This window comes from Platalea leucorodia (genome assembly GCF_965183815.1).
Source record: "Platalea leucorodia genome assembly, chromosome: 13".
NCBI classification, from domain to species: Eukaryota; Metazoa; Chordata; class Aves; order Pelecaniformes; family Threskiornithidae; genus Platalea; species Platalea leucorodia.
Window position 1 is genome coordinate 9,270,916 of NC_138835.1, and position 27,994 is coordinate 9,298,909.

Here is a 27,994-nt window from a genome sequence, read left to right on the forward strand (position 1 = left end):
GTGATGAATGTTTGTAACTGTCTGAATTTCATGTCTTATCTCATCGGAAATGCCAGATTGCCTGTGGCTATCTCTAAGGCCAATGTAACTTCAGTTTCTGTTACACCAGTTGACAAGAACTGCATCGGCAACATGTTAAATATAACGATGGTAAAGGGTGCAGGGAAACGGCAGGTGTGGAATTTTCAAATACCTTCCCCCCCCCAATCCAAGATAGTTTTAAGAATCAGGTTTGTGCTGTCATCAGAAGGAAAAGGCTTGGTGGTTTTAAGGGCTTGTGTAGCCTTAGTATATGACTTGGTAAGCGTAAATCCATTTGTTCACCAAAAATAAGTTTTGAAGAGCATCTTTTATATGAAAGTTTGTAATGGATTAAGACACTGAAATAGCTAAAGTTATATGTCCTCCTTATATCTGTAAATGTTTGGCAGATTCTGATGGGAAGTAACTCGTCTTCTGGATCCAGTCTCATTCTCCTCAAACAGTCATGCTTGCCTTTTCCCCCAGCAACGAGCTTACGGTGACATTTTCCATGCAGCTCAGCTGCAGGCAATGAGGCTTTTTTTTTTGACTGGTGGAGAAAGATGCTTGTGATTTAGCCTCGCACGCTGAGTTCACGGTTAAACTCTTGAGGGACCCCTGAATTGGCACTCGCCACACCACATCTATGTTCAGATGATAAACTTTCTAGGGCCTGATCTGCAGGCCAAAAATTGGAGAGAAGAAATTTAATCTAAAGGTTGAGACTGTTGCAGTGGTTCTTGAGAGTATTATTTAGAAACGCTATTGTTTAGAGAGGATCATGGATGTTGTTTTTCTAAAAACTGCTTTTCAATATTTAGTTTCTGCTTTGTTCTTTGTTTTAAGGACTATCGGACAAAACCCTTTTGCTGCAGTGCATGTCCATTTTCCTCGAAGTTCTTTTCAGCGTACAAAAGCCACTTCCGGAATGTTCATAGTGAAGACTTTGAAAATAGGATTCTCCTTAATTGTCCCTACTGTACTTTCAATGCGGACAAAAAGACTTTGGAAACGCACATTAAAATATTTCATGCTCCAAATGCCAATACACCAAGTGGAGGCATCAGCACTTTTAAAGATAAAAACAAACATGATAGCCTTAAACCTAAGCAGGCTGACAGTGTAGAACAAGCTGTTTATTACTGTAAGAAGTGCACTTACCGAGATCCTCTGTATGAAATAGTTAGAAAGCACATTTACAGGGAACATTTTCAGCACGTTGCTGCTCCTTACGTAGCGAAGGGAGGTGAAAAGTCACTCAATGGCGCGGTCCCGTTAAGTTCCAGTACCCGAGAGGAGGGTAGTATTCACTGCAAAAGATGCCTTTTTATGCCGAAATCATACGAAGCTTTAGTACAGCATGTTATCGAAGACCACGAACGTATAGGATACCAGGTAACAGCAATGATAGGTCACACTAACGTAGTGGTTCCAAGATCTAAACCTTTGATGCTAATAGCTCCAAAACCACAGGATAAAAAGCCTATGGGACTCCCTCAGAGGATGGGTCCCCTCTCCCCTGGCAGCGTTCGCTCTCTTTCCTCACAGCAGATGATGAACAGACTCACTATACCAAAGCCTACGTTAAATTCCGCAGGAGTGAATATGATGTCAAATGTTCACCTACAGCAAAACAATTACGGAGTCAAATCGGTACCGCCGAGTTACGTCGGTCAGCCAGGGGGAAGGCTAAACCTCAGCGGGAGCGCGCCTGTTTCTATTCCACAACAGTCGCAAACAATGAAACAGTTTTCAGCAAGTGGAAATGGAAGGCCTTATACTCTTGGAGGGGAACAGAGATCGCAGGCCTCGGCAAGATACTCCCTTCAGTCTGCCAATTCATCTTCTCTTTCATCAGCTCAGCTGAAACAGACGTCGTTATCTCAGTCACAGGCAGCTTCAAGAGTATTAGGTCAGTCTGGCTCGAAATCTCCTGTAGCTGCTACAGGTCCTTCCGCTGTCAATACGTCATCCACGCAGAAGTGGAAAATCTGTACAATCTGTAATGAGCTGTTTCCTGAAAACGTGTATAGTGTCCACTTTGAAAAGGAGCACAAGGCTGAAAAGGTGCCTGCGGTAGCTAACTATATAATGAAAATACACAATTTCACTAGCAAATGTCTATACTGTAATCGCTATTTACCCACCGATACGTTGCTTAATCATATGTTAATACATGGTCTGTCTTGTCCGTATTGCCGGTCGACCTTCAACGATGTTGAAAAGATGGCTGCTCATATGCGAATGGTTCATGTTGATGAAGAAATGGGACCTAAAACTGATTCCACTCTAACCTTTGATTTGACATTGCAGCAGGGCAGTCACACGAATATACATCTTCTTGTAACCACCTACAACCTGAGAGATGCTCCTGCTGAATCTGTGGCGTACCACGCTCAGAATACTCACCCGGTTCCTCCAAAACCACAGCCGAAAATCCAGGAGAAGTCTGATGTACCTGTAAAAAGTTCCCCACAAGCAGCAGTTCCCTACAAAAAAGATGTGGGGAAAACTCTCTGTCCTCTGTGCTTTTCAATCCTAAAAGGACCCATCTCTGATGCACTTGCACATCATCTCCGGGAGAGGCATCAAGTAATTCAGACAGTTCATCCGGTTGAGAAAAAGCTAACCTACAAATGCATTCATTGCCTTGGTGTATATACTAGTAACATGACTGCCTCAACCATAACGCTGCACCTGGTTCACTGCAGAGGGGTTGGCAAGACTCAGAATGGCCAGGACAAAGGTACTTCGTCATCTCGGCTCAGTCAGTCCCCAGCGGCAGCGCCTGTAAAACGTACGTACGAACACATGGAGTTCTCGCTGATGAAGAAAAGGAAAATGGATGATGATGACTCCCCCTCTGCCTTTGAGGAGAAGCCTGAAGAACCTGTAGTTCTAGCACTGGACCCCAAGGGTCACGAGGATGATTCCTATGAAGCCAGGAAAACGTTCCTTACAAAGTATTTTAACAAGCAACCCTATCCCACCAGGAGAGAGATTGAAAAGCTGGCTGCCAGTTTGTGGCTATGGAAATCTGATATTGCGTCGCATTTTAGTAACAAAAGGAAGAAATGTGTTAGGGATTGTGAAAAATACAAACCCGGTGTGCTGCTTGGTTTCAATATGAAAGAGTTAAACAAGGTTAAACACGAAATGGATTTTGATGCTGAATGGCTGTTTGAGAACCACGACGAAAAGAATTCCAGAGTCAATGTTAGTAAGACTGTTGATAAAAAAATAAACTTAGAAAAAGACAATGAAAGTTCCTCGGACAGCTATGAAAATATAGAAGAGGAATACAATGAAAGCGGTAGTCCATTTGGTCAGCGCATTACTGACATTGGTGGGAAAACCTCTTCTGAGAGCATAGTGGAGAACCCGGAGGACAGCATATCCAAGGAAATCATTGAGGAAAATACATTGCAGTCTCCAGAGAAGTCTGATCAAAAACAAGAGGAAAGCTCTAAATACGAAGAGATTATTTCTGCTGAAGAGCCAGCGAAACTGGTCGGTGACGTTTCAGATAGCGAAGGTGATCAGGATGATCAAGATGATGCTGTAGAATGGAAGGACGGAGCTTCACAGTCTGAAAGTGGGCCTGGTTCTCAGCAGGTTTCTGATTTTGAAGATAACACGTCGGAAGTAAAACCAGAAGCGTGGACAGATGAATCCTCCCAAAGTGAAGACGCCGGTAGCAGTAAACCGACTGCTGAGACAAAAGGGGGTGGATCTGAAAGTGATGAAGAACAGTCAAAGTGGAAGAATCGTTCCTATGGAAAAGTAGAAGAGTTTTGGTCTAAGGACCAGTCGCAATGGAAAAATGCATCCGAGATCGAGGAGAGCTTGTCCAGTCAGCAGATGGAATGGCAGAATAGCACAATTGACAGTGAGGATGGCGATCAGTTTGACAGTGTGACTGATGGCGTAGCAGAACCAATGCACAGCAGCCTAACTGGTGTGGAGCTGAGCAGCCAGCAGGCGTAAGCTGCTCGACTCCGAAGCGTCGGTAACGCGATCCAGTCTACAACTGTCTCAACACTTTCATTTCAGTATGACTGCTAAGCTTAAATTCTAACTGGTACTGCCTTCCGAGTGCTAGGTCGTGGCGTGTGGTGGTTGCAGCCACTGTTATTCCAGTGGTTATTTAAGGACGCCGTGGGCTAATCTTGCTTGAGGATACCTGCTGGGATGAGCACAGTAACTTAATGTGAAAACGGAGAAGCTGGTGGCTCCAGAATGCACACAGAGAAAAGCAGAGGTTTCTTTTATCTGCATTTTCAACATTTCTTTCACTCTTGTACATGTTCAGTTGTATGTCTTTTTAAACATTACCCTTTTTCACATGGTAGTGTAGGGCCAACCATACAAGCTACCAGTTCAACGTGTATAGTAGACTACGGGGAAATTGATTTTTTTCATGTATCATTCTGAATAGTTGAAATGTATATTTGTACAGTCTTTTAGACCTATTCAAGTGAAGCTTATGAAATTGTTCTTGTGTACCCATCATAGATTTGTTTCTCTTTTTTAGTGTTGCCCTGCTGTGTAATAAATGCTGTATCTAGTTTACCTAGCAAAAGCTTGAAACTGCTATAGTATGAATTTTGACAAACTTAGTTTTTGCACATAACCTTGTACAATCTCAAAACAGAGGCCAGCAACATAAAAAAATATATCTGGACTCTATTGTATTATAGAATTTTCTTGTTCTGGATATCCTTGACGTTACAACTGATGACAAACGTATTTCAGAGCCATTTTCTGAAATCTTTTAAGCTAAAAAAGAAAAATCACATGCAAGAAACAAATTTGCAGCTACTAATTTTGACACCTTTTAGATCTGTATAAAAGTGTATTGTGTTGAAGCAGCACACTGAAACAAAAGTGCTGCGTTTTGAATATTTAGTTTTATCTTTAGTTAACACCAACGAGGTGTTGTATTCATTTATACCATCTAATATATGACACACTGTTGTAGTATGTATAATTTTGTGATCTTTATTTCCCTTTGTATTCTTCATTTAAGCATCTAAATAAATTGCTGTATTGTGCTTAATGTAAATATTTGCTTTATTATATGCAAGTGCTACGTTCCTGTTTGGTAAATCCCACCTTGCTACATTTATTCCTTTTTTTTTTTTCCCCTCCAAAGTGCTCCGCAGCGATGCTGGGGCATGTCTTACTGAACAGACAGATGTCCTTCCAGGATACTGAAAATCCTACAGAACTAACTTTGGCTGAATTTGTCTTTACTATTTAGCGTTCTAGAACACTAATTTATAAATAGGATTGTAGTGATTTGCTTGTTCTGCAGCCTGGAGAAACGAGGTCTGTGAATTACTTGCATTTTTCATCCCTTTGTACTTACATGAATGGAGATCACTTCGCATATTAAAAAGTCATCTAGAACGACGTCTCTGAAGCACTACGTACTGAGGGTGAACGATAGCCAAGGTATTTGAATACTTACCGTTGAAACATGAAGGAGCATGCCTTGCAAGCTACAGCCTTGTTTTGGCTTTGAAGAAAAAGTAATTTCAATACTAAAAAAAAAAAAAAAGTCAGTTTGTTAAAATTTGCGATTGGTTTGGTCAAGCCAGGCCTGCATTTTGGCAAGCGTGCGGTACAACAGACAGCTGCGTCACCTAGACCTCATCCAGAGAAGAATTTACTGAAGGGAATGTAATTGTGATGAGAACAAAACTGTTCTTAATTAGAGTGACGAGTTTGATTTAGGCATATGTCTAATAAATGTCAGAGCACCTCCTTTTTGATACTTTACGAGAATTAAATTGACCTGTGAAATTTTCATTGATGTCGTAAAGGAGGAAATAGTTCTGTGTTCTTCAACATCTTAAACAGCAAAACTTTCACAGAGATTTTGAGAAAACATTTAAATACCACTAGCGCAGCCTTGGGTAGGTGTGAGCTGGGCTTCCCACGGTATACAGCAAACACGGGACTGGAGGAGCCACGGCTGAGCACGCGTGTCCGCTCGCTCGCCCGCTGCGCAGCTGACCCGCGCTGCGCCCCTCTGGAGCGAGCCTGGCTGCGGGCTGAGCGCGGCCCCTTCAGCTGAGGGGGGGTTAGGTGTCTTGTTCGCCCTTTCCCCCCAAGGAAGGGATGTGTGCCTCGTTCTGCCTTTTGAGCTGAGGGGAGTGGAAGTTGGACGGGCTCCCAGTTACGCACTCGAGTGGTAGAAGATACATTTTAAGAACAATACAGGAAAAATACTTTTGACATTTACATCGGCAAAAGAGCTCCTTGTGTTTCTATGCCTTAAAAGAAAACCTGAGCCTCAACCTGTTTTGTTAGCAGGCTTTCCGAACTATTCCGTTGAAAATAACTTTTCAGTAAATCAGCTGAGAGTTTGTTAACCGCCACTTACAGGTATCAGTGGGTTGGGAACCTTTTTCCCAACAAAAGCAGGCACCCAAAGTCCTGGGAAAGGTTATTCCTCGCTGAGAAAACTTGGTTCTGTTCCGTTCTCTGTAGGCTGCTCCATTTCACAGGAGGCCGCTGTCTGAAAACTTAAGACATTTCAGAATTTGTTTTGTGTCATTTCATCTAGGCTTTAAGGGATTTTTCAAATACATTTTTAAAAAACTTACTTACTTTTTTAAAAAACCCCAACAGTTTAATGGTAGTACAACCACCTTTATCTGTTAAGCAATGAAATAAAAAATTGGGTATCAATCATCTTAGGAATCTGCGTAATATTTGTCTCAATATCTGGCAAGATTGATTTAATATTAGTGAACTCTGTAGTTAAAGTCAAATTTCCAAATTCTGAGCTCCTGTTTGGAGTCGGTGAATAGCAAGACCATGAAATCTCAACTCTAGAAATGCTTCAGTTGCCAGAAAATTCCATGATAGGAAATGCCGTTTTCCATAGGGATTAAATTTAAAGTCCTGCACAGAAATAGTCTGTTTTACCAGGGATATCAAGAAGGATGGGGGGGTGGTTGTTTTAAGTTTTGGCATAAACTTTCTAGTATTTCAAACAAGTTACTCTTCAAATCTGGATTTGAGGCTAACCACATGTTTTTGAGGAAGTCAAAAAGCAGAAGAGGTAAACAGCCCAATAAAACCAGAGGAACCTTAAACCCAGTCTGTGTAATCTTAACTTATCACACCATGGTAATTGTGCGAGGTGGGAGTTATCCAATGGTCACGTACGTTACCGAAGTCCTACAGCAGATCAGAAACGTGCCGGCTGTGCTTGCAGAGCAGCCAGCCCAAGCTGGCCCCTGAACTCTTCTGCTGTCTTCAGTGGGAGACCTTGAAAGCACGCGTCTGTCCAGGCTTTGGCCAGCACAACAGAGCAGAAAGACCATTAAGACTCTTCTCTAAAGAATTTATTTGTTTCAGCCAGTTTACCTGAATTGCAGCAAAGTGAAGTATGTTTTCCATCTTAAATGTGCTATCTGGACTCTAAAGGTTGTAACAGCTGGGAATGAAGTAGGAGGTAATTAGCGTACATACTGTTTCTGGACACGAGACAGCTTTGTACAACAGAAACTCTCCCAGAGCTGGTGTGGGACCGGTGATTTGACTTTTGACAGTACCTGAGAGCGGCAGGGACGGTCTGAGCTTGTTGGGGGTAGCTGCGTTTTATATGACACTTCATTTCTATGGGTGTTCGCATGGGCTTGTAATAACTGTTATTTTGAAGCACCGCTCGTTGCACTGACCTGCAGCGGAGATGTAATGGTTCAACAAGTACGCTCCCCTCCTCCTTTCAGTGCACTCCTCTCCTGCCATCCCCGCCCCCTCGCTCCGGGAAGCATCCTTACAGCCAGTAAGCCTTCCTCCAAACTGCACGGTTCTTTTCCAGCAGGGACAGACAGAGAGCTTTTGCTAAACTCCTGGTTTTCTGTCCATCCGGTGCATCAGCCAGGAAAGTCACACTTGATCTCGGCACCCTCCTTTGGGCACTGTGACTTAACCCTTTATCTACACCAGGATTTCCGCTCAATCAAACCCTTTTACATGATGCTGCAGAAATATCTGCATTGAAGATTTATTTCACAAGCTCTTAATCTTACTGAAAGTTCAAGTGACATTTAATGCTGCCATCCTCTGTTCAGCAGTAACATTTCTGTAGCAAGAACTTGGCAATTAATATTTGACCCTTTGACATGTATTTTCAAGACAGAAACCTGAATCTTCACCCAGTATTTTTCTAGGAAAATTCTATCATTCTTGCCACCAAGAAATCAGTACGTTTCAAATATCCACTAATACAGTTACAGTAACCAGTTTACCATTTTGTAGTACATATATTTCATACACTGCTATGGTATTAAAACAAGTTTATTGCAATTTTTATCAGAACCAAAAGATTTCAGGAATATGTTGTGTGTGCTGTCTCTTCATTTCTGTTAATAAAGAAGCTGATATTTGGATAAACAGGTTGGTATTACTACGAGTATTTTGTTCCTTTCATAACTAATTTGCCTCTCTGTAATACCAGCTCATTCGTAATAATCTGTTACAATAACCTGCATTGCAGGGGCAGAGACATTGACTAGTCTGTCTTCCGTTGCTTTATATTTTAATTCAACTTCATCATCAGTCCCACTAATAAATATGAAAAGGTTGAGTTCATTTATTTCTGCATCAGAAAAGCATTGGTCTCCATGGTTACTCAAAGCCTTGTAGCTTTACTTGCACCATAAGCTTTTTTTTTTTTTTGCATTGGGTCCTCCATCTTCAGTTTTTCCACAGGTATTTTTAAAACAAGAGCATTTATTTCTATTTCCCCATATTGTACTGTATGCAAAGCCAATCATCTGAAAAGCATATAACCTTCTCTTCCTAATGTTCCTAATTCAGGGAATTGAGTGGGTTTTCTTTCCCTAGACTTATTTGGCAGTCAAAAAAAAAGAAAAAAAAGCTAGAGGTGCAGAGATGAACTACGCTACTCCTGGTCCTGGCTCAAGAGCATCTGCATTACAAAATTGCACATCCAAAGGTCCATAACAGAAAGTTTATTTATGCCATTCAAGTTATATTACACAACAGCTTTTAAAACCCTGCTCCTGGTTTGAAATAGAGTGCTGGAAGCTTCAGCCACGTGCAGTTTACTGAGTTTTAAAATTTCGACATTGACTTCACATTCTCTTGTAAAACCTGAACATTTGTGCAGTGGTGAAGCTGGCAGTATTAACGCGTTACTTGACAGTTTTGACATGCTATACTAGAGCACTCTTCAACATTCTGATCGTTTTAAGTATAAAAATATGCAGGTAAACAAAGGGAGTTTTTGTACATTTTCTTCATTGATTTAGGAAGCTTATCAAGTAAGTGCAGACTACTGTGATCAGATATTAGAATAAATGTTCCAGCCTCCCTATAGCTACAATATGATCAGAAATTTTTAGCTTCCCTTAAAGATGCTAGCCAAAGATCTGAAATGTAACAGTTGCTTCTTCCTAATGTCATAAAGTACGAACTGCAAGAATAAACTCAGGCAGCCTTTCCTAAAAACCTTTTGGTAGGCAAAAATTAATTATTTTGATACTTAGTACCTACATACTTCATAGGAAAAAAGTCTTCAGTTCGGTAGAGTTCTGGCAGGTCATAGGAGCGTGCTGCTGATAGAGAATGTCTCTGAAACAAGAACAGGACAGAAATTAATGTTAAAGAACAGGAACTAATACTTTAAGAAGCTGACCATGTACAAGAGACGTGGGGGCGAGGAGAGGAACCAGCACCTCAGAACTGACATTACTTTCCAGTACAAGATAATTGGCTCTGTAAACAATGCTGAAAATGTGAAGTTGTTTACTTTCACACCTGATTCTACAGACTTTGCAATCATCTTAGCTGGATTAATATTGAACAGATAAAAAGAGAGTAAAACACAGGGGAAATTAGTTTTAAAGCACAGAAGAATGCAAATAAATTCATAACACTGGAAAATACTGACTACAGAAAAAATATAGAAAGGGATTTGGTTTTGCTTCTAGGGTTTTTAAGAATTCAAATTAATCCTGAATTGAGGAGATGAGATAAAATAATATTTCTGTAGTGCAACAATTCAAACCTCTAGCTAAAATCACAGTCTCAGTGGAAAATGAAGAGCCTATCCCTCCCATAAAGCTAACAGTGTTCAGGCTCTAAACTTAACATATTGCCAGAGAACAGTTTGCTATTTAGATGTAATCCTCACATTTAGTTGTCTTTAATTCTCATTCATGTGTTTCAAGCTGTGCATCTGGTTACAAACATTTCTTGATAGCATCCACTGCTAATTCTTGGGGATGGATACTGGCTCTCCGTACACATCTAGGCACAATTTAAGAAGTAAATATTCATTTACGCTATGACCTAGGTACCGGCTACCGTTGCCGTGCTGCCATTGTCAGAACAGGCAGGATGAATGGGGGTTCTGCTGACAAACTCTTGCTGTGCACATCTCGGGGATCTCAGAGAGGGGCACTTGCTACCTATTGGGACATAGAAACTTTGCTGTGGGGGAGCAACATATTTTTAGTGATAATCATCAACAGATGCATGTGGTTTTGAAGTTTTTATGTGCAGGCCCAAACAGGAGATAGGCTCCTTTTAATGGGCAGAATTTTTCATGTAAAATGTAACTGTAAGTTTTTTCATCTAGGATTGAAAATCAACAGTCACAACCACTGAGTAAGACTGAAGAATCTGAACAGATCATGTAAGAACTACTGGTGACGAGGTTCACCTCTGTGAAATAGGAGAAAAACCCTAACCAAAGAAAATGTAAAAATAGCCAACTGTAACAATTCACAGTGGAATACTAACATTTTCTGTATTTTCCATAAAATAAAAGTAGAGAGAAAGAAAAGTGAAAAATCACTCCAATTTTCAAAGTAAAATGATCTGTCCTTCATTTCTAGGGCAATATTGCCAGTGCTCATAGCGGGAGAAAACGAGGCAGGATTAGCGTTATGAATGACAGTAATTGAACTGAACAGGCTGAGCGACAATCCGTTTGCAGAAACCCCTGATCAGAGCAATCAAACTTAACTAAGGACAGGCGCCTCTCAACCTAACTTTAAAAGTAGGCTCAGGATTTCCCACAGCTCATGAAACCACTGTCCCACTCTGATTTGTAACCGGTTATTTTAGAACTGCTTATTCTTAGCACTTACTATCCAGAATTTCTCCAAATAGATGAGGCCATGATTGCAATGAGAATTTACTTTTTTTTTTTTTTTTTTTGAGATCCCCGCAATAGTAATCTGATGCTTTGATGAATAATACCTTATTACTTATATAGTACTACAGGTATTATGATTCATAGATACACTTAGGCCCTTCTGACCTGCAGGTACTATATGTTTTCTATATACCCTCTTCACACAGGTAATTCTTCTGGGTGACTTCCTGTAACTGTGCCATAAATACTTACAAAAGTGACTCCTCCTGTTTTACATCTACCCACACCAAACTTTCATCAAGGAACACTCTTGTTGCCTGCTTATGTTAAAGGAACTACTTCAGTTTTCATTATCTTAAAAGTATAGCTGCTGAATCAAGAGTAAATGAGAGGCAAAGATAGCAATCCATATGACTTGACAGTATTTTAGGAGGAAGGGGTCTGCGAAAAGCTTTCTTTCACAATGGTACAAATGCCACACAGGGTTAAAAGACAAGGGCATGAGGAATCTCTGTGCTGTGCACATCACACAGACCGAAGATGAAATAATTCCTTTGTGGTCAGGCTGCTGTGAAACTTAAAGGAAAAGGGATGTGGCTGCCTGCTAAGGGAGGTGGGGGGGAGAAGAGGGAGAAAATGTCTTGAAATTCCAAAGCCTATTGAAGTCATCAAAAGAGAAAGGTTTAAGTAGTAGCAAATAGCTTTTCACCTCTAGATCACTTGATGCATGTCTGTCACAATCTAATAAAGGCCAGATGATGGCCCTTAAGAAAGCAGGTGCTCTCATTAGGATGGCATCCATACCATAACGTACAACCAGCAGTGACACTGACTACAGCAGTAGCCTGCTGAAGGCCAAGTGCCCATAAGAGTAAACTGTGTTTATGTCTAATCCAGGCTATAAAGGCCTTGGGCAAGGTTCTGTCATTTCACTAGCATCTGTAAGCACCTATGGCACCTATTCAGTGCAGATCCATAAATCCTTCTTTCTCCCCTTGTCTCTTAGGTCAGGCTTGTGACAGCAGAGCGCAGTGTAGCAAGCCTACATTGTACCTGAAAAACACAAGCTGAAAACAGATCTCTGTTGAGATGCCCTATACCCCTGTATTCTTTGTCCCAAACTTGGAAACTATTTATTAACTTAAAGATCAAACAATGAATGAACGGAGGAAATAAAGATTAAAGGAATTATAGAGGAATTTAGCATTTGGAAGGAAGTATAACAGGTTTAGATGAAGCTAGATCAAACAGCAGAAATGAAAGGATTAAAACATTTGACAGAGCTTTTGAAAAATAAAGTATGCACAACAATTCTGCACTTGCAGACAAATAAAAGAAACGGCATGTAGAATCATGCCTGAAAGATTAAAACTCTTGGTGGCAGCTTTAGAGACTTCAGGCTGTTGCATTTTAACAGGCAGCCAAGTTATCCAGGGAGACAAGTTGTGTGCCATAATATCTAAGGCACTAAAAGCACCCCTTGAGAAATACAGTTTGAAGCCCCTAAAAGCCAGGTCCCCAGCTGATAAAGCTAAATACATGAGAGCAGTAAGAAAATGACCCATTTAAGAGCATAGTGGTTACTCTGGCAACTGCAACCCAGCATCAGAACAGCAAAGCTGGGTCAAAAGGTGATCACTTACAGGTTGTATCACATCCAGGGAACAGCTTAATTCACAGACAGTTAGATTCTGCCTTCTACTGAAGAAAAATAAATGCTGGGCTGAATGCGTCTGCTGGCTCAGTTTCATTTTCATAGCCAGACTTCAGTCAGCCTGCACACCAACGTTACATTTAAGGCAAGTGCTCCAAGAATTGCTGATGTGGACACAGAAAATTGTTTCCCTTCTATCGAAGTATCTGCAAGATGGTCCAGAAATCCACTTTGGTACTGCTTTTATAACGCAGATGTAGGGCATCTACCCCGCAGGGACCACGAGCCCAGCCCAGCGAGACAATTCATCCGTCTGTCCCTGGCTGTTCTCTTTCCCAACAGCCTCCCAAACAGATCCGAACAGGTAGCGCGTCACCCGCTTACACGTAGAATAAATATGCTCTGGGAAGCAGCTAGGCAGGCGCAGTAGGTACGGCCTCTTTGTGGTGCAGGGACACTGGTACAGCCAGCAAGTGCCCCAGCAGAATGGTCTGGCATCATTATAAGGATTTCTGATCCTATTCCAAACAATACGTTTATCCAGGATATTTGCAGTGCGCCTGACGATTACAGCTAAAACATTGAGCTATTTTCACAGACAGAGAAAATAGTAGATTACCTGAGAAACAGAGGAGGGATATTATTTCACATCGAAAAAAAGAAGTTAACCTTCCACATGCTGCATCTCTGGAAACTTAGCTGGTAACATGAACCTTCCTGCTTACTCTGACAGCAATCATTCCAGATCCACAAAAAAAAAAAAAAAAAAGCCTCCTTTAAGGCTACCAAATTTAAAGCCTTGGTAGTTCAACTTAGATGTATTTACAGTAACCGTACTGGGGTAGCTATCCCTCCGAACTGAGCTTCTGATCAATTCTGCTGCTTCAAAGCAGAGAAAGGAGCAATAATAAACTATTTTGTCCACACTGCTGGACTGTGGTGCTGACTTTGCCTTAAGTACCATTCATGTTTCCAGAGCTCCTGAATCCATTTTTTTATGTCTGCTGCCTACCACCTGGAACAGCACTAATATACTTTTCCCTTGACACCAATAAACATATTTGCTCCTGTTAGTTTACAGTGAAAGACGGCAAAGCTTTCTGGAGTGGATCAGCACCGCTGCAGATATCCAAAGAAAATGAAGCAGCTCAAGGAGCACTTCTCTACAGAAACCTGCAGCAGCAATTTGAACTCTGCTATGAAAGATAAAAGGGGATTCTTGGCTATCTGGCAATAATTATTTTTCAGATTTGGTCATTCTCGCAGGTATTAAAATCAGTATCTAGACCACAGAAATCAAAACAGGGCAAAACCTGAAACCTGTTTCTTCGTCAGCTCCAAAACCAAGCACACATTCTCATTTTTTTCCAGCAAAAATTCAAAAATGACGATTTGGATTCCTCTCAACCTTAATTTTTAATACAATTTTACATAACCAGTAAAATAATGTTCAGTTCATAGAATCATAGAGTGGTTTGGGTTGGAAGGGACCTTAAAGATCATCTCTTTCCAACCCCCCTGCCACGGGCAGGGACACCTTCCACCAGGCCAGGTTGCTCAAAGCCCCATCCAACCTGGCCTTGAACACTGCCAGGGATGGGGCATCCACAGCTTCTCTGGGCAACCTGTTCTCGTGCCTCACCACCCTCAGAGTGAAGAATTTCTTCCTTATATCTCATCTAAATCTACCCTCTTTCAGTTTAAAGCCATTACCCCTTGTCCTATCACTACATACCCTTGTAAAAAGCCCCTCTCCAGCTTTCTTGCAGACCCCCTTCAGGCACTGGAAGGCTGCTATAAGGTGTCTTCTCTTCCAGAAGCCTTCTCTTCTCCAGGCTGAACAACCCCAACTCTCTCAGCCTGTCCTCACTGGGGAGGTATTGATTTGAAGTTCAACATTAAAAATTTACTTGTTCAAAATCTATCAACTTTGACTCTTCCAACCAGCCTTCTTTTGATTGCTGCCAGCCCATCCAGCACACTGCTAGCGGACTCTTGTAAGACACTTTTGGGAAAAGTATGAATTAAAGAACCAAAACGTTCTTCACACATCAGCTCTGATGCTGAGCACAACAAATCCTCACCCACATGTTCTCTGCTAAACTCTTGCTATGTACCAAGAAAGTAATTTAATAAGGATGTTTTTAAAAGAATAAGGGGTCTGATGTCCACTACTGCCACATCAGAGAGCCCTCTTTTGCTTAGGCTGGCTTCCATGGCAATTCTTATCTCCCATTTGTGGGGCTACCAATCCTGCTGTGCCAAGACAAACAAAACTCAGCTCTTCTATAGCACGGGCTGAGTAAACATGCCACCAAAGATGTAACATGTATGGCACATACACAAATAGGAAGAAACAAGCAGTGTAAAACCAGTGTTAAGGCTTATCCTCAGCTAATTAATGTAACTTCTCAGAAGATTCTTAAAGCTTCTCAAAGTTGTTTAACCAGCATCAAGGAATCACCTTTTAATTAGCAACCTTGAAATAGACTGAAGAGCGAAGATTAATCCTAACAATAGCCTTACAAACTAGGCAAACACTACTGCACCTTGGGAAACCAAGGCAGAAAGGTTGCGTGATGTGTCCCAGCAGACAGCAAGTCATGGCAGAGCCCAGATTTAAATCAGGACTGACAGGGGAATTCTAGCAGAGCCTGCAGCACTGGTTTAAAACTTCACCGCCTACAGCTCTCCTCCCCATTCCTCCCCCAGAGGTTATTTTTCTCTCGATCAGCAGAAGGAAGCGTGCCGCCACATCAGAGCCATCCTAGTTCAGTCTGGCACACTACCTTAAATCACTGATGAAGATAGGTTTTTACTAAGGTGCCAAAACTATTAATTGCAAAAACCAGAGCATGGGTGTAAGTTCTCCTCTTCAGGACAGTAGTAGCTTCTGTCCTAAGGCAAACATAGCAATGTCAAACCACTCCAATTTTCAGAACACAACCTTCAGAGCCCAATTTTTGCTTGTCTCCCACAGTATATATATGTTACCCAGTATGACTTGCAAGAGTTGGATTCCATTCTTGACTTCACATGCACAGCATCTTTACTATCTCACCAAGGTAAAGAAATCTATCTATCATTCTTTAAGCCCAGAATGTGACTGGATGAGGAGCACAAGCTGCAGAATTTTCTTCCTGAGAAAATACAGAAGGCTTTTCTGATTCTGGTACCTGCGCCTGACATGAGCTGGAGTCAGGTGAGCTGGACATCCGACCTCACTCACAGCACTCACAAAAATTGCCAGTTACAACCTCTGCAAATCCACTCTACAGAATTCTGTTTGAAGACCACCTTCCCTTCTCCTTTTCCTTCAAGTCTGTGGGATTACTGTGAAGGCTTTTCAGATGATTATTGACTCTTGCATCCATTTTCTTATCTCTGATTGACTGACAGATGGGAGGAAAAAAAAAAAAGTTCTTCCTATGGTGGTCTGTTACTAGTCTCCTAATTAGAGGACAATATAAACTTTGAGGCATACTGTTTCCAAACATAAGGCAATCATATAACTTTCTAGTATTATTTATGGTCTCAAAAGCACAGTAAATAGTTCACAGACTGACTGGGCGGGTTTCATTCTGAGACAGCTTATGAAGTAACTAATACACAACAGAAATCGGAAATGTACCAATTAGAATTAATTGCATTCCCTTACCTGTTTGCTTTGTAACTCAGAAGGCACACGCCTTATCCTTCTTAGCACGATCATATTATCATCTCAATCATAAATCATAAGCTTTTTCTTCCTGTTGTTCTAAACATTCTGTGTAAGCACTTCAGAGCAAGGCCAATTCCATGCAAGCTCCAGAAAGCATTACCCTTTTGGCTGAAATTAGTCATTAACGACAACCTTTCACTTACGACATACGACTAGAATCTCTTCAAGGGAAGGATAAATCAGGCTTCCCTTTGTGAAGTACAGTACCATGAAAACATGTAAAAACAGTCAAACAGCTATTTTTATTCCATAAATACGAATGAAATACCTAAAGTCAAGAGAATTTAGAAAAAGCACGGGAGAAAAAAACCCACAACGTCCCCTTTTTTTCCCCTCAATCTCTTCAGCAAAGATCTATTCAACAGCTGCAATAATGATCACTGCACAAATCAATAACCTCGTTGAAGCCACGAGAAAGTACAGTTTATTAGCTGTTCAGTAAGGAGACAGAAAACAAGGATGCAGCGGCTCTTCTCCTGCCAAAAGTGTGGGATGCAGAAGAGATGTGACAGCTTTGCAGAACCTCACTGCAAAATGTGTCCTCTCTAAGTATATAGTCTAAGATTTTGTGCTTAGGCATGTTATCCACCAGGCTTTCTTCTCTTCAGTGATGGATCTAGTTTCTCACTAATATAATCATTTTCCCGATATACTGTTGCCAGAAGGAGCATGTCCTTCAAAAAGGAAAGTCTGGATTTGTTTTGTTGCCATTTGTGGTTGGTCTGACAGTCTGTGACAGGCTTCTTAAGGCAGACTGCCCTGGCTTTGGCACTCTCAGTCTCTCAATTTATTTCTGAACAAGAAGCAGTAATATATTTGGGGCTGCTCCTCATTTTCCTTCAGGAAAGCCAAAAGGGAGTAGGAGTGAAAGAAAGAACGAGACAGACCAAGATTAATAATAATAATAATAATAATAATCCTAACATTTCTACCTGCAGGAGCACAAAGGGCAGAAACTGGCCATTTGACCTTCACAATATCTTTCTAACACAAGTATTCTTGTTTTACTAGTAAGATAACTCTACGCATTCTTTGCCGTGGTTTTTACCGTGAGGTCTACTCCCACAATTCCCAGGTCCCTGTCTAGTGGCACAGCCTAAGGAAGTACGTAAGACAGGGGCAGATCCAAACAGGAACTATTACAGTGAACTGGTTAAAAAAACAAAACAAAACAGAAAAACAGAAAAAAGAAAAAAAAAAAAAACAAAACCCACAGCACCAGATGGATGCATTTGAGGATGCTAAAGTTGCTGGTTCACGTCATTGTGAGGCTGCTGCCAGTCATTTTAAAGGTCAGGGCAATCAGACGAGGTTCTTAGTGACTGGAAAAAAGCCAAATGGCACGCTTATCTTCAAGAAGGCCAAAGAGGAAGACATGGGGATCTACAGGATGCTCAGCCTAACCTCAGTCCCAAAGAAAATATGGAGCAAATCCTTTTGGAATCCATTTCCAGCACTTCAAAGAAAAGGAGGTGATTGAAAAGAGTCAGCATAGATTTAATAAGGGCAAACAATGGTTAGCCAACCTAATTAACAGCTGGCTAGCAAGCAGCTTTGCAGAAAAAGTACTGGTGGTCCTCAGAGACAAGAAGCTGAACCCGAATCAGCAGAGTGCTCTGGCAGTGATCAAAGCTATCAGCATACTGGTATCAGTATGAGCACAACCAACAGACTGACGGACGTGATCACTTCCCTCTGTTTTGGCATGAGACTGACTCTGGAGTACTGTGTCTGGTTTTGGGCTCCCCAGTTCGTGCAGGATTTCCTGGACTGACACGCTTGGAGCAAGTCCGGCAGAGGACAATCAGGGTGCTCTTGGGACTGGGGCACATACATTATGATGAGAGATTGAGTCAGACCGTTTCTTCAGCCTGAAGAAGAGAAGTGCAATTTAGTTGATGTCTTCAACTATCTAATGAGTGAAGACAGAGCTACTTAGAGAGAAAAGAGAGCTGAACTCTACTCAGAACTGTATAGCAAAAAAAACCTATGGGCAATGGATATAAGTTGCAGAAAGAGAAATACCAATCAGACATAAAGAAAAAAAATCTACATGATGACATGGTCAAAGACTGGAACAGGTCCCCAGAGAGGCTGTAAAATCACCCTTCACGGAGATGTTCAAAACTTGACTGGACAAGACCCTGGGCAGCCTAATCTAACTTCGGCTGACCCTGCTTTCAGCAGGGAGTTGGACCCGATAACCTCCAAAAGTTCTAACTTCTGTTATTCAGTGATTCTAACTGAGGCACAGAGGCAATAAATTACTTGAACTCTACTGTGGTCTTAATCATGTTAACCCTAAGCTTTAAACTCAGCATTCCTGGGCTATTTATTCCATTCCCTAACTGCTGGGGAATCCCCACGTGGTATTAGGGTTAGGTAGGTTTTCTGCCTTCCTGCACAAGTTAAATTATAAATTAAAAAAATGCAGTGCTGCACTCACATTATCCAGTGGCACTCCAAGCAAAATGTGCAAAGTCCAAGTCTGCTGCTACGTCTGTTACTCATATCCAACACTCAGAATTAATTTATTCGTTACTCACTAATGTATCACTTGCTGACAGTCTCAGCATAGTTCTCAGGGGACTGAGAACGCAGTGTGTTAAATAGCTTTTTCCACAAAGGTGCTAAAGTGAATGGCTAGGGAGCCTGAACTAAGCATCTTATCCTCGCTTTCAGTCTTTCTGAAACAACAAGTTAAGGCATAAACAGCAGACTCCAAGGCTGTCAGTCCTAGAATTTTATGAGCACTTTTTTCTTTTTCTTTATTAATGCAGTGTCTGAGTCAAGCACATACAATACCAGAATAGTAATAGCCTCAAATTCTAGGTCCCTTTGCAAATCAATTCATACCAACACATTTTCTCATCTAAGACATTTAAACATTTGGAGCCTCTTGCACATGGAACAGCAGCTGAGGTCCCCAAGGAACAACTCAAACTGCTTTCACTTTCTGGAATAATACCACCGACAAAAGTAAACAAAAACAATATCATCCATCTGAAGCATGAGGCAGCATTATATTCAGGAAGGAGTCTGTAATTATAATGGGAATCAGATAAGGCTAATAAAAAAATAGATTGACCAAACAGACATGACGAAGCACAAGGGGTTCCTTAACTTTGTAAATGATTCACTCTAAGTCGATAGTAGTAGCCAAGTTGAGGAAAGAGCCTGCTTCCCAGGGTGGCTTGCTGTTTCAATATTATCATAACACAAAACAACCTTCCAGCTCCTTGTCTGAGACTATGAACAAGCAATCAGGCAGTAGGAATGCGAGACACAGCTGAGCTCAAGCTCATACTAGAAAGGCATTTGGATGTAGTCTGAGGGACTCTAAACAAGAACCGTTACAGTTTATGTACTTCAGTTCTATTATCTGTAAAATGGGGGCAATGAAGCATTATGAAACTTCATACATAAACTCACCGATTTTACTACACTAGGTCCAGCAGCACTGAAGGAGTGGATAAGGCTGTCAGAACATCCCACTGCAATTTATGACTGCTGTCTCCCCTTCACCCATTGTGCACCTCACTAAAGAACTTAGCTTCATCATCTTGGAAACTTCTTAAGCACACTGGAAGGCTGCTTTTATGTCCCAGTAAGTTTTCTGTTCTTCAGGCTGAACAAACTCAGCTGTCTCAGCATCTCTTCATTGATCAGGTTTTCCAGCCCAAGCATCTTGACAACCCTCCCCTGAGCTTAATAAAGTTCATCAACATCTTTCTTGTACTGTGGCCCCCAAAACTAGATGTGGTATTCCAGATAAAGTCTAAGGAATGTGCAGTTAAAAAGAATAATCACTTCCCTCGATTTACTGGTCACGTTTCTGTTGATACTGCCCAATCATCTATTGGCCTTCACTGATGGCGCACTGCTAACTCACGCTTAGCCTATCATCTAAAATGATCCCTGGGTCTTTTTCAGTAGAGCTGCTCTCCACCCAGTCCATCCCTAGCTTATACCATAGCGGGGTGTTAGTCCATCCCTAGTGCAGGATTTAGTGCTTGTCCTTGTTGAATTTAATAAGATTCCCATGAACACATCCCTGTGGCCAGCTGATGTCCTCAGAAAGGCAGCCCTGTCCTGGAGCACAGCCCTTAGTTCACTGTCCACAAACTTGAGGAAGGTGCATTCTGTCTCCTCCTCCAGGTCACTGATAAAGGTATTAGGTAAATGTCTGACAAACTAAACCTGTAACTGGCCTCCAGGTAGAGTACAAACCATTAACAACTACTCGTCGAGTCTAATGATCTAATCAGTTTTTTCACCCATCTAGTAGTCCACCCATCTGGTTCGTAACATCCCAATTTGGATACAAGGATGCTGGGGGTGTTGGTATCAAAAGACTTCCTAAAGATAAGGTACAGCTGCCCTCCCCTTATCTACAGTTACATCACAGTCGTATCATTCCTGATGACTTCACAGTTAGAACAAACTCAACATTTGTAATAGAGAAACAGTGCTAGAGAAAGTATTGATAAAGGAAAAGTATTAGAACAGACAGGTCCTAGTCCTCCTATATTTTCATGTAAGGCAATGGGAACTGAAAGCACAGAGCACCTTGGACAATCTAGCAGATACTAGAAATGTGGCAAAACTGGAAGCATTAGATTTAGCCTGGCAAAATATACCATATTCTAATGCTCATTGGGAAGGCATTCAGACAAACAGAGACTGACCCACCCACAAGTCATTGGAGATGGAACATTACACTCAGTTTCCAAGAGTAATACAGCAGGAAGCAAAGATCAATGAGGTTTGGCTCATAAGTCAACCTCTAGTCAGCGGCTGTGATGCTGTTCTACAGTAGTATAAGAAGAAATCTGTCCACAAATACAAGAATAGCCAGCGTGCCTACACTGTCAAATCAAAGCTTAGTAACTTGTCTCCAGCTGAGACCAACAGCTGATGCTTAAGAGTATAAAAACAGGGCAAGTATGCAGTGTTCCTGCCTTGAATACTCTCCTAACCTATAGGAATTTGCAGCATAGGCGTTCCTAGCAATAGAAAGGTAACTTTGCTAAATTACTTTGTCGGATCGAATTTAACATACGTAAATCTTTCATTTACAACTGCAACAGTGAATTCCAAACTTCTCTGATATATTGCATGAAAAAAAACTCCTTTAGTTCATTTTGAGTCTATTTCTTGATAATAATTTCTACTTACTGTCTCATGCAATTTTAGATTTCAAAGAACTCTAGTGCATTCTTCTTCAGTGTGGAAAAGAGGAGACTAAAATCATAGTCTGCTTAGCTGTTTCCCAAAGGGATGTGGTTCCAAACTCCTGTTCTAGATGCCTTTTCTAGTTCTGCTGCAATAGGACCAGAACTTTAGTCAGTATTAAAGATGAAGCCACAGATTTACAGAGTGGCACAAGAAGGTTTTTATTTTCTTTCTTTGCACTTTTGCTAATAATTCCTAACATTCAGTTTTCTTTCTTGCCTGCTACTGACCTGTGTGCTGAAAGTTTTCATGAGGCCATCTGTGATTACTTCATGATCTCTTTCTTTAGTGAAAAATGCTAGTTCAGTGACCGATACCATACATGTAAGGCTCACTCACATCACCTTGTATTTACTGACATTTCATTTTGGCTACAAGTTTTTCCACTCAGTCTCTCAATGTTGCAAGGTCTGTCCACAGCTCTCTGCAGTTGGCATTCACTTCTGTGATCTCAAAATAACTATGTCAACAAACTCTCATCTCATTGTATGCCTCATTTTCTAAATCATTTGTGAACACTGAACAGCATGCCAGAGATACAGCTAGCATCTGAAACACTTCTTTCCAAGTCTTTTGCTCAGGAGCAGATAAAATCTTTGGGATCCCAAGAAGATGAAGGAGCCAGCACTGCACTTGTATGCTTTGCAGGCCTGTCGTGGAAAATATGTGAGTACCAACTTTTAGCAACCTGACATGAGCACAGCCACAGTGCTTAAACGGGAGGACAAACAGCCCAAAAATAAAAATAAAAGTAATAATAGGGCCACCACTGATACAAGGCTCCATTTCTTTTTTCTATAAAAAGAAATGGAATTTTGTCTTAGTAACAACTGACACCAAAAATTGTTGTTATGGTCTGGAAATTATTGTAATAGTTTGGTTTTACAATCCCATATGGTCCTGCCACAGGGGGCACTCTGGAAATGGAAGAGTTAAGCAGGAATGGTGGGGGGGTTGCATGGATTAACCAGACTTTTCGGGAAGAGACACTGTCAGCTAATGGTTCTCCTCCAAGAGGTAAAGTTGTGTCAACTAACAGAGAATAAAACAGTGCAACTATGCAAAGGCAAGGCAAGGCGCCTTGCACACCAGGGTGCGGGTGCTGCACAAGGGCTGGAGAATGGGTGGGGGGAGCCCAGTCCAGCCAAACCGAACCCAGCCAAGCCTGGCCCAGCCAAGCCCGGCCGGGACGAGCGAGCCGAGCCGCTGGGGTGACTCCAGCTGAGCAGAGCCGAGCCCAGCTGCCAGGGTGACTCTGGCTGGCGCACACGCACATTTTCTGCAGACTGTCTTGCATTTTTGTTCTTGGCAAACCAGAGCAGCTTGGGAAATATTTGCAGGTCTGGCTATTCAAGCAGGAGCAGCCTAGCAGGGAGCACGCAACAATCGCCCAAGATTGGCTCACAGCATTACTGCTGCTGGAGCAAGAAAATCGTTTCCATAATAACTGTTTTGCAGCATACCAGCAATGCTTTCTATAGCATTTCACCACCCAGCTGAATTACAAAAAACAAGGGCAAACATGCTGTTTTCATACCTTTTTTTCCCCAAGTCATATTGACACATGGACTCTGCGACAAAATGAATGCTACTGAAGCCCAAAAATATCTGCACTGAATATAAATATATTATGAAATAGCTTTTAAACTCTGCCCTAAAGCACTTTCTGATTGGCTGCCAATGATGTCACACATCCATAAAGCCCAATAAAACGCACGGGTTAACAAGTCTCATTTCTGTGTATGAACTCCATGCAGCGGGAGCACAGACCACTCCAGGACAGGCGGGGGTTAACCGTACCACCTCTCAGGTAGTTAAAATCCTGCAACCTCAGGCCTCCCTGTCAAGAAAGCTGCACCTCCGTCTCTGCTCACAGACTGATGTTAACCATACTTAACTAAGCACTGCTTACTTGGCAGAGAAGCCTTCCTAAAGGATACAGTAAATCGGATACAGCAAATCACTGTCAGTTTTTAGGTATCAGATACACTCATGCGTATTCCGAGCGATTAGTTTGATCTTATCTGGCAGTTATGATTTTACATTTCAAGTCAAAGGTGAACTAAGTATGGTACCCTTTCCAAACAGGAACTTGACCTTCAGTCCTGTTTGAATAAACTGTTCTTAAAGTGAGTAATGTATTTTACAAAAGCCCTAACAAAGCTAAAATCTACAGTTTTAGAAAAATCAAAAACTAATGCCAGAAATATCAACTAAGCCTTTAAAACATACTATTTTGGCACCAATTGCTCAAATAGTAAAATACGTTAACTCTTTCTGTGCACTCATGCTTACAGGTTGCCTGACAAGGAATCCTGGTTTGCAGGTTTAGGTGTTTAGGTAGTTTTGACAAATGAAGCATTCTATGCAGAGAGAATTTGCTGTGTAAAATCCTAAGCGTGTATGATGCTCAATGACCAGCAACCAATATTTGTTTCTTACTATGAATACAATTCTTGGAGCTGGCTTAGTTTCAAATGTTATTAGGTAGGATAGCATGTGGTGTTGTAGTAAGGAGTCTTACGCATGAACTGAAAATATACTGAATTTGATCACCCTATTCTAGGCAGTTTTGCTGCCAAATGTGGGCTAATTTATATATAGCAGCCTGTTTAATAGTTTGTACTCATACTTCCAAAGCAAGCATGGAAGCAGACCACACAGAAATATGAAAATGTTTCCTGATTTGCTACATAAGACTTCATTTGTTTTTCAAATCCTTGTCTAAGGTTTAGGAACATTCAATAGAAATGAAACTGCAAACTACATGGTCCAAATATGGAGCTGCTATAAGGTACAGTACCACTGCAGTGCTCAAAGCAGTATCACAATATAAAAGGCTGTGCGTTGCTATCTACTATTGTTCCTTCTGCTCCTCTTTTCAGTTTCATATTCATGGCAAAAATGCTAAAATCAGTCAAAGGAAAAAAAAAACCAAAAACTCAATGTTTAGAAACCTCATGCTTTCCTCGATTACTCCTAAAGGATCCCTTTACCGCTGAACCTCAGCACATACCATCAAATATTTCAAGTGGAACAAATTCATTAACTTGTAAACACTACTTAACTAACTGAAAGCCAGTGACAGAAACCTAGAGCACTGTTAAATCAACTTCAAGCAGGCACTGCATTTCATGTGTTAATACTTGCCATCTGCTCATGTTGCATTTTTTACCACAAGAAAAAAATGTGACTGCTGAGTAAAGACACTTCAAAAAAAGAAATAGGAGAAACCTGGCCTCACTTAGCCATAAACTATGGGTTTATTTTTATTTTTTTTACACACACACACACACACACACTCTCTGTCTCTCTACTAAAACCAGGAGAACCTATGTAAAATAGTCTTTTTAGCTATTGCTGCCTTATAATAGCTACACTAGGAAATCTTAAAGAAAAAAGAAAGTGCCCGTGCATGTTTGGTACTCCAGACAGCAAGAAATTTGCCTCAGGGAGGAACACTTTGTAAAAGAGGTGGGGGAAGGGTAATACGCTGGTAGACAGAGTGTGTAAGGGAACCAACGCGTGAGCGTGTGCGCATGTGCCTGCGTGTGCGCATTTGTGTTGGAGGCTCTGGACAAAAACGCTAGTCGCTACGGCTCCTAGAGGCTCCAGCACAGCAAAGCACCTTTCCTGCAACACCACCATTACATCACGCACAAAACTGCCTGCCAGCCACAGAAAATGGCCCAGCCAGGAAGGGATGGATACCAGCAGATGGAATGTTTCTCCACTTTGGGAAACATGCAATTTTTAAACTAGGTTTTTTTCAAAAATTAGCTTTAAAAAAAAAAGGTCCTAACTTCTTACCCCCTTGAAAACTAAAGGTGATCAACATTTTTTCCCAAAAGCTGGGCCTGTGACTCAGAGTATGCCAAGACATGATGGTAAGCTTTGTTTTAGTGTTGCCCAAAATGGTATTTCATTTGATAGTCAGTGTGCTTCTAGTAATAATCCTAAAGAGCACTCACACATTTCAGTAATGCAAGTGGAAAAGAATTTGCTATGGCACCAGGTCACCAAGGAATAAATATTTCTGAAGTTACATGCCATGAAAAAAAAAAGAAAAAAAATCGCCAGATCTGCATTTGTGCCTTTTAACAAGTGGCATCTTTTAAATGGGTGCTCACAAAGAAAGCATCCCATGGACCACTTTGGTGCATGACATCTACCATTAGTATGCCAGATACACTGCGCAGCTGGCCCTGATCTAGACGGGCAAACTCAAAAGCAAGTTTCTTTACAGAAGCTGTCAGGACATGTGGTGATGGTGCATGAGGTGGAAACCTATCCACTGGAAGCTGGACAAAACCTTTTCACAAAAGTCACCGCACGGTAACGGTGCACGAACACTGGCTCCGATACATGCCCCAGCTGTAATGATAAAGTCAGTGCATGAAACTTGAAATTGTGACTTCCAGCTAAAGATCTCTCTCATCCATTTCCTATTACTAGTCCATAGATCTTTTACCTTCATAAAAGTACAGCATAGCGTAATTTCTCTGGATGTCACCTTTCTTTGGATGTATTCCCAACATTATCTACCATGATTTTATTTTGGTACAACTTTATTAGCTGTTGGGGTTGGATTCCAATGACTGGAAATAGGGGAAAAAAAAAAAAAAAAAAAAGCAAGCTGTGGTCGTAACCAAAGTAAACAAATGTCAGCTTATGTCGCACAAAACTGAAAAAAGGACACTAGCAGGATATATTCATGCCACAAATATTTGAACACAAGGCATTCTTTATAGTGAAAAAAAACCTCATCTGGCCCCAAATCCTTCATACTTAAAACTCATGCCTTTTTATTTCCACTCCAGATCTTTCACCAGATCTTTCCCTTCCACAAAGAAGCCCAGGTGTTTCTTGAATTTACTTAGCATTTCCAACACTTCACTCATTCTCACATTAATGAAACCCATATGTTTAAGTATTACTGTCCTCAGTTCCTTCCTTACTGCCCTTTCCCTGAGATTTGAATTCATTTTGTGAGTAGCTTTCTCTGTACTAAAAAAAGTTGCACAGATTTTATTAACATCTTTCATAATTTTGAAGCCTACTGTGAAATTGCTTATTTACTTGAGACAGTTTTGATGCTAGGAAACAAAGACAGGCGTCTCTCCTGTTACAACATTCAAGATCCTATTTTCAAAAGTATATTGGACCAAGATTACCCCTACATTTAAGAGCTACTTCAAGAATTAATGTGGCAGACTGCATACATTAAACTGAAAGCTCAAAGACAGAGCAGCTTGCATTAAGGCAGCTGCAGTGATTTTCAACCCCAGTTGGCTTCTCTGCCTCTTCTCTAGTGTCCCTCCACGCTGCAGAAGCAACCGCTGAACTGCCCCAGTTAATAGCTCAGCATATGAAAGAAAATGAAACTTTGGTTTCACTTTACTTCAACATACTGACAAAAGATCCAGCCACTGTTATCTTCATCGCAAGAGCTTGGCACCCACTTCACCTATGGGACTTGTAGTTATTCCTGTTTCTGATTGTTGCCCTGTAATACAGGTATTTATTATAAATGCATTTAACAGTTACACATGCTCCTAGATGACATGCAACTCCTTAAAAAAAGGTCCCAAACAAAATCCAAGTGGAGGAAGTAAGAACAACCACCGAGACAAGAGCAGTCATCAGGAAAGTGAGGCACAGAGAAGGCCAGTAGAACCCCCAGGAGACTTCAGACGTAACCATCTCCCACAGAAAAGGCAGAGGCACTGGAAATGAGTTGATAAAATACTTTTAAAAGGTGGTGGGTGTCCCAAGTAGAAACATCTATGTGGCAGCACAAGGAGATGGAGGAAAGATAGAGAGGAAGTGTGAAGCTGGGGGAGGGCAGACAGAAAGGCAGTAATAAACTCTGCAAGCAGACGATGCCATAGGGCTAGAACTCAGAGCAAGGAAGTAGAATCCACGTTTGTCAGAGTACGCCTCTGTAAAAATTTTAACACCTTCTAACTGACCTTGCTTACCCAGGGCATTTTGGAGGAGAACAGGCAATTTACTAGCAGCAACGTGGCCTTTACCAGCACTGTGGTCATTTGTTAAAAGGCAGAAAAGAAAAAAATTTCACCAGTGTCTGACTCTTCACTTTACCCTCTCACCTTGTATACAAATTATCTCAAGTACTTTAACGAAAGCTAAGATTCAGACTGATTTCACAAACACCACTATTTTGTGGATCACTTTGCATATGACTTGATAG

General features: G+C 41.3%; 2 protein-coding genes across 30 annotated transcripts in view; one reads left to right on the forward strand and one right to left on the reverse strand.

Moving 5' to 3' along the window:
- ADNP (activity dependent neuroprotector homeobox) overlaps positions 1–8,352 on the forward strand; it is a 36,420-nt gene extending 28,068 nt beyond the window's left edge. For all 29 annotated transcript variants that reach the window (XM_082325975.1, XM_082325978.1, XM_082325979.1 and 26 more), the window contains one exon: positions 868–8,352. In XM_082325975.1, coding sequence (XP_082182101.1) covers positions 868–4,008 — 3,141 coding nt within the window. In that variant the 3' untranslated portion in view covers positions 4,009–8,352. The remainder of the gene's footprint in view (positions 1–867) is intronic.
- A 932-nt stretch (positions 8,353–9,284) lies between these two features.
- Positions 9,285–27,994, reverse strand: part of BCAS4 (breast carcinoma amplified sequence 4) — a gene marked incomplete at its 5' end in the record, with an annotated part of 43,450 nt that continues 24,740 nt past the window's right edge. Inside the window, one exon of the mRNA XM_082325690.1 lies at positions 9,285–9,639. Within this exon, the coding sequence (XP_082181816.1) occupies positions 9,535–9,639 (105 nt within the window). The 3' untranslated portion in view covers positions 9,285–9,534. The remainder of the gene's footprint in view (positions 9,640–27,994) is intronic.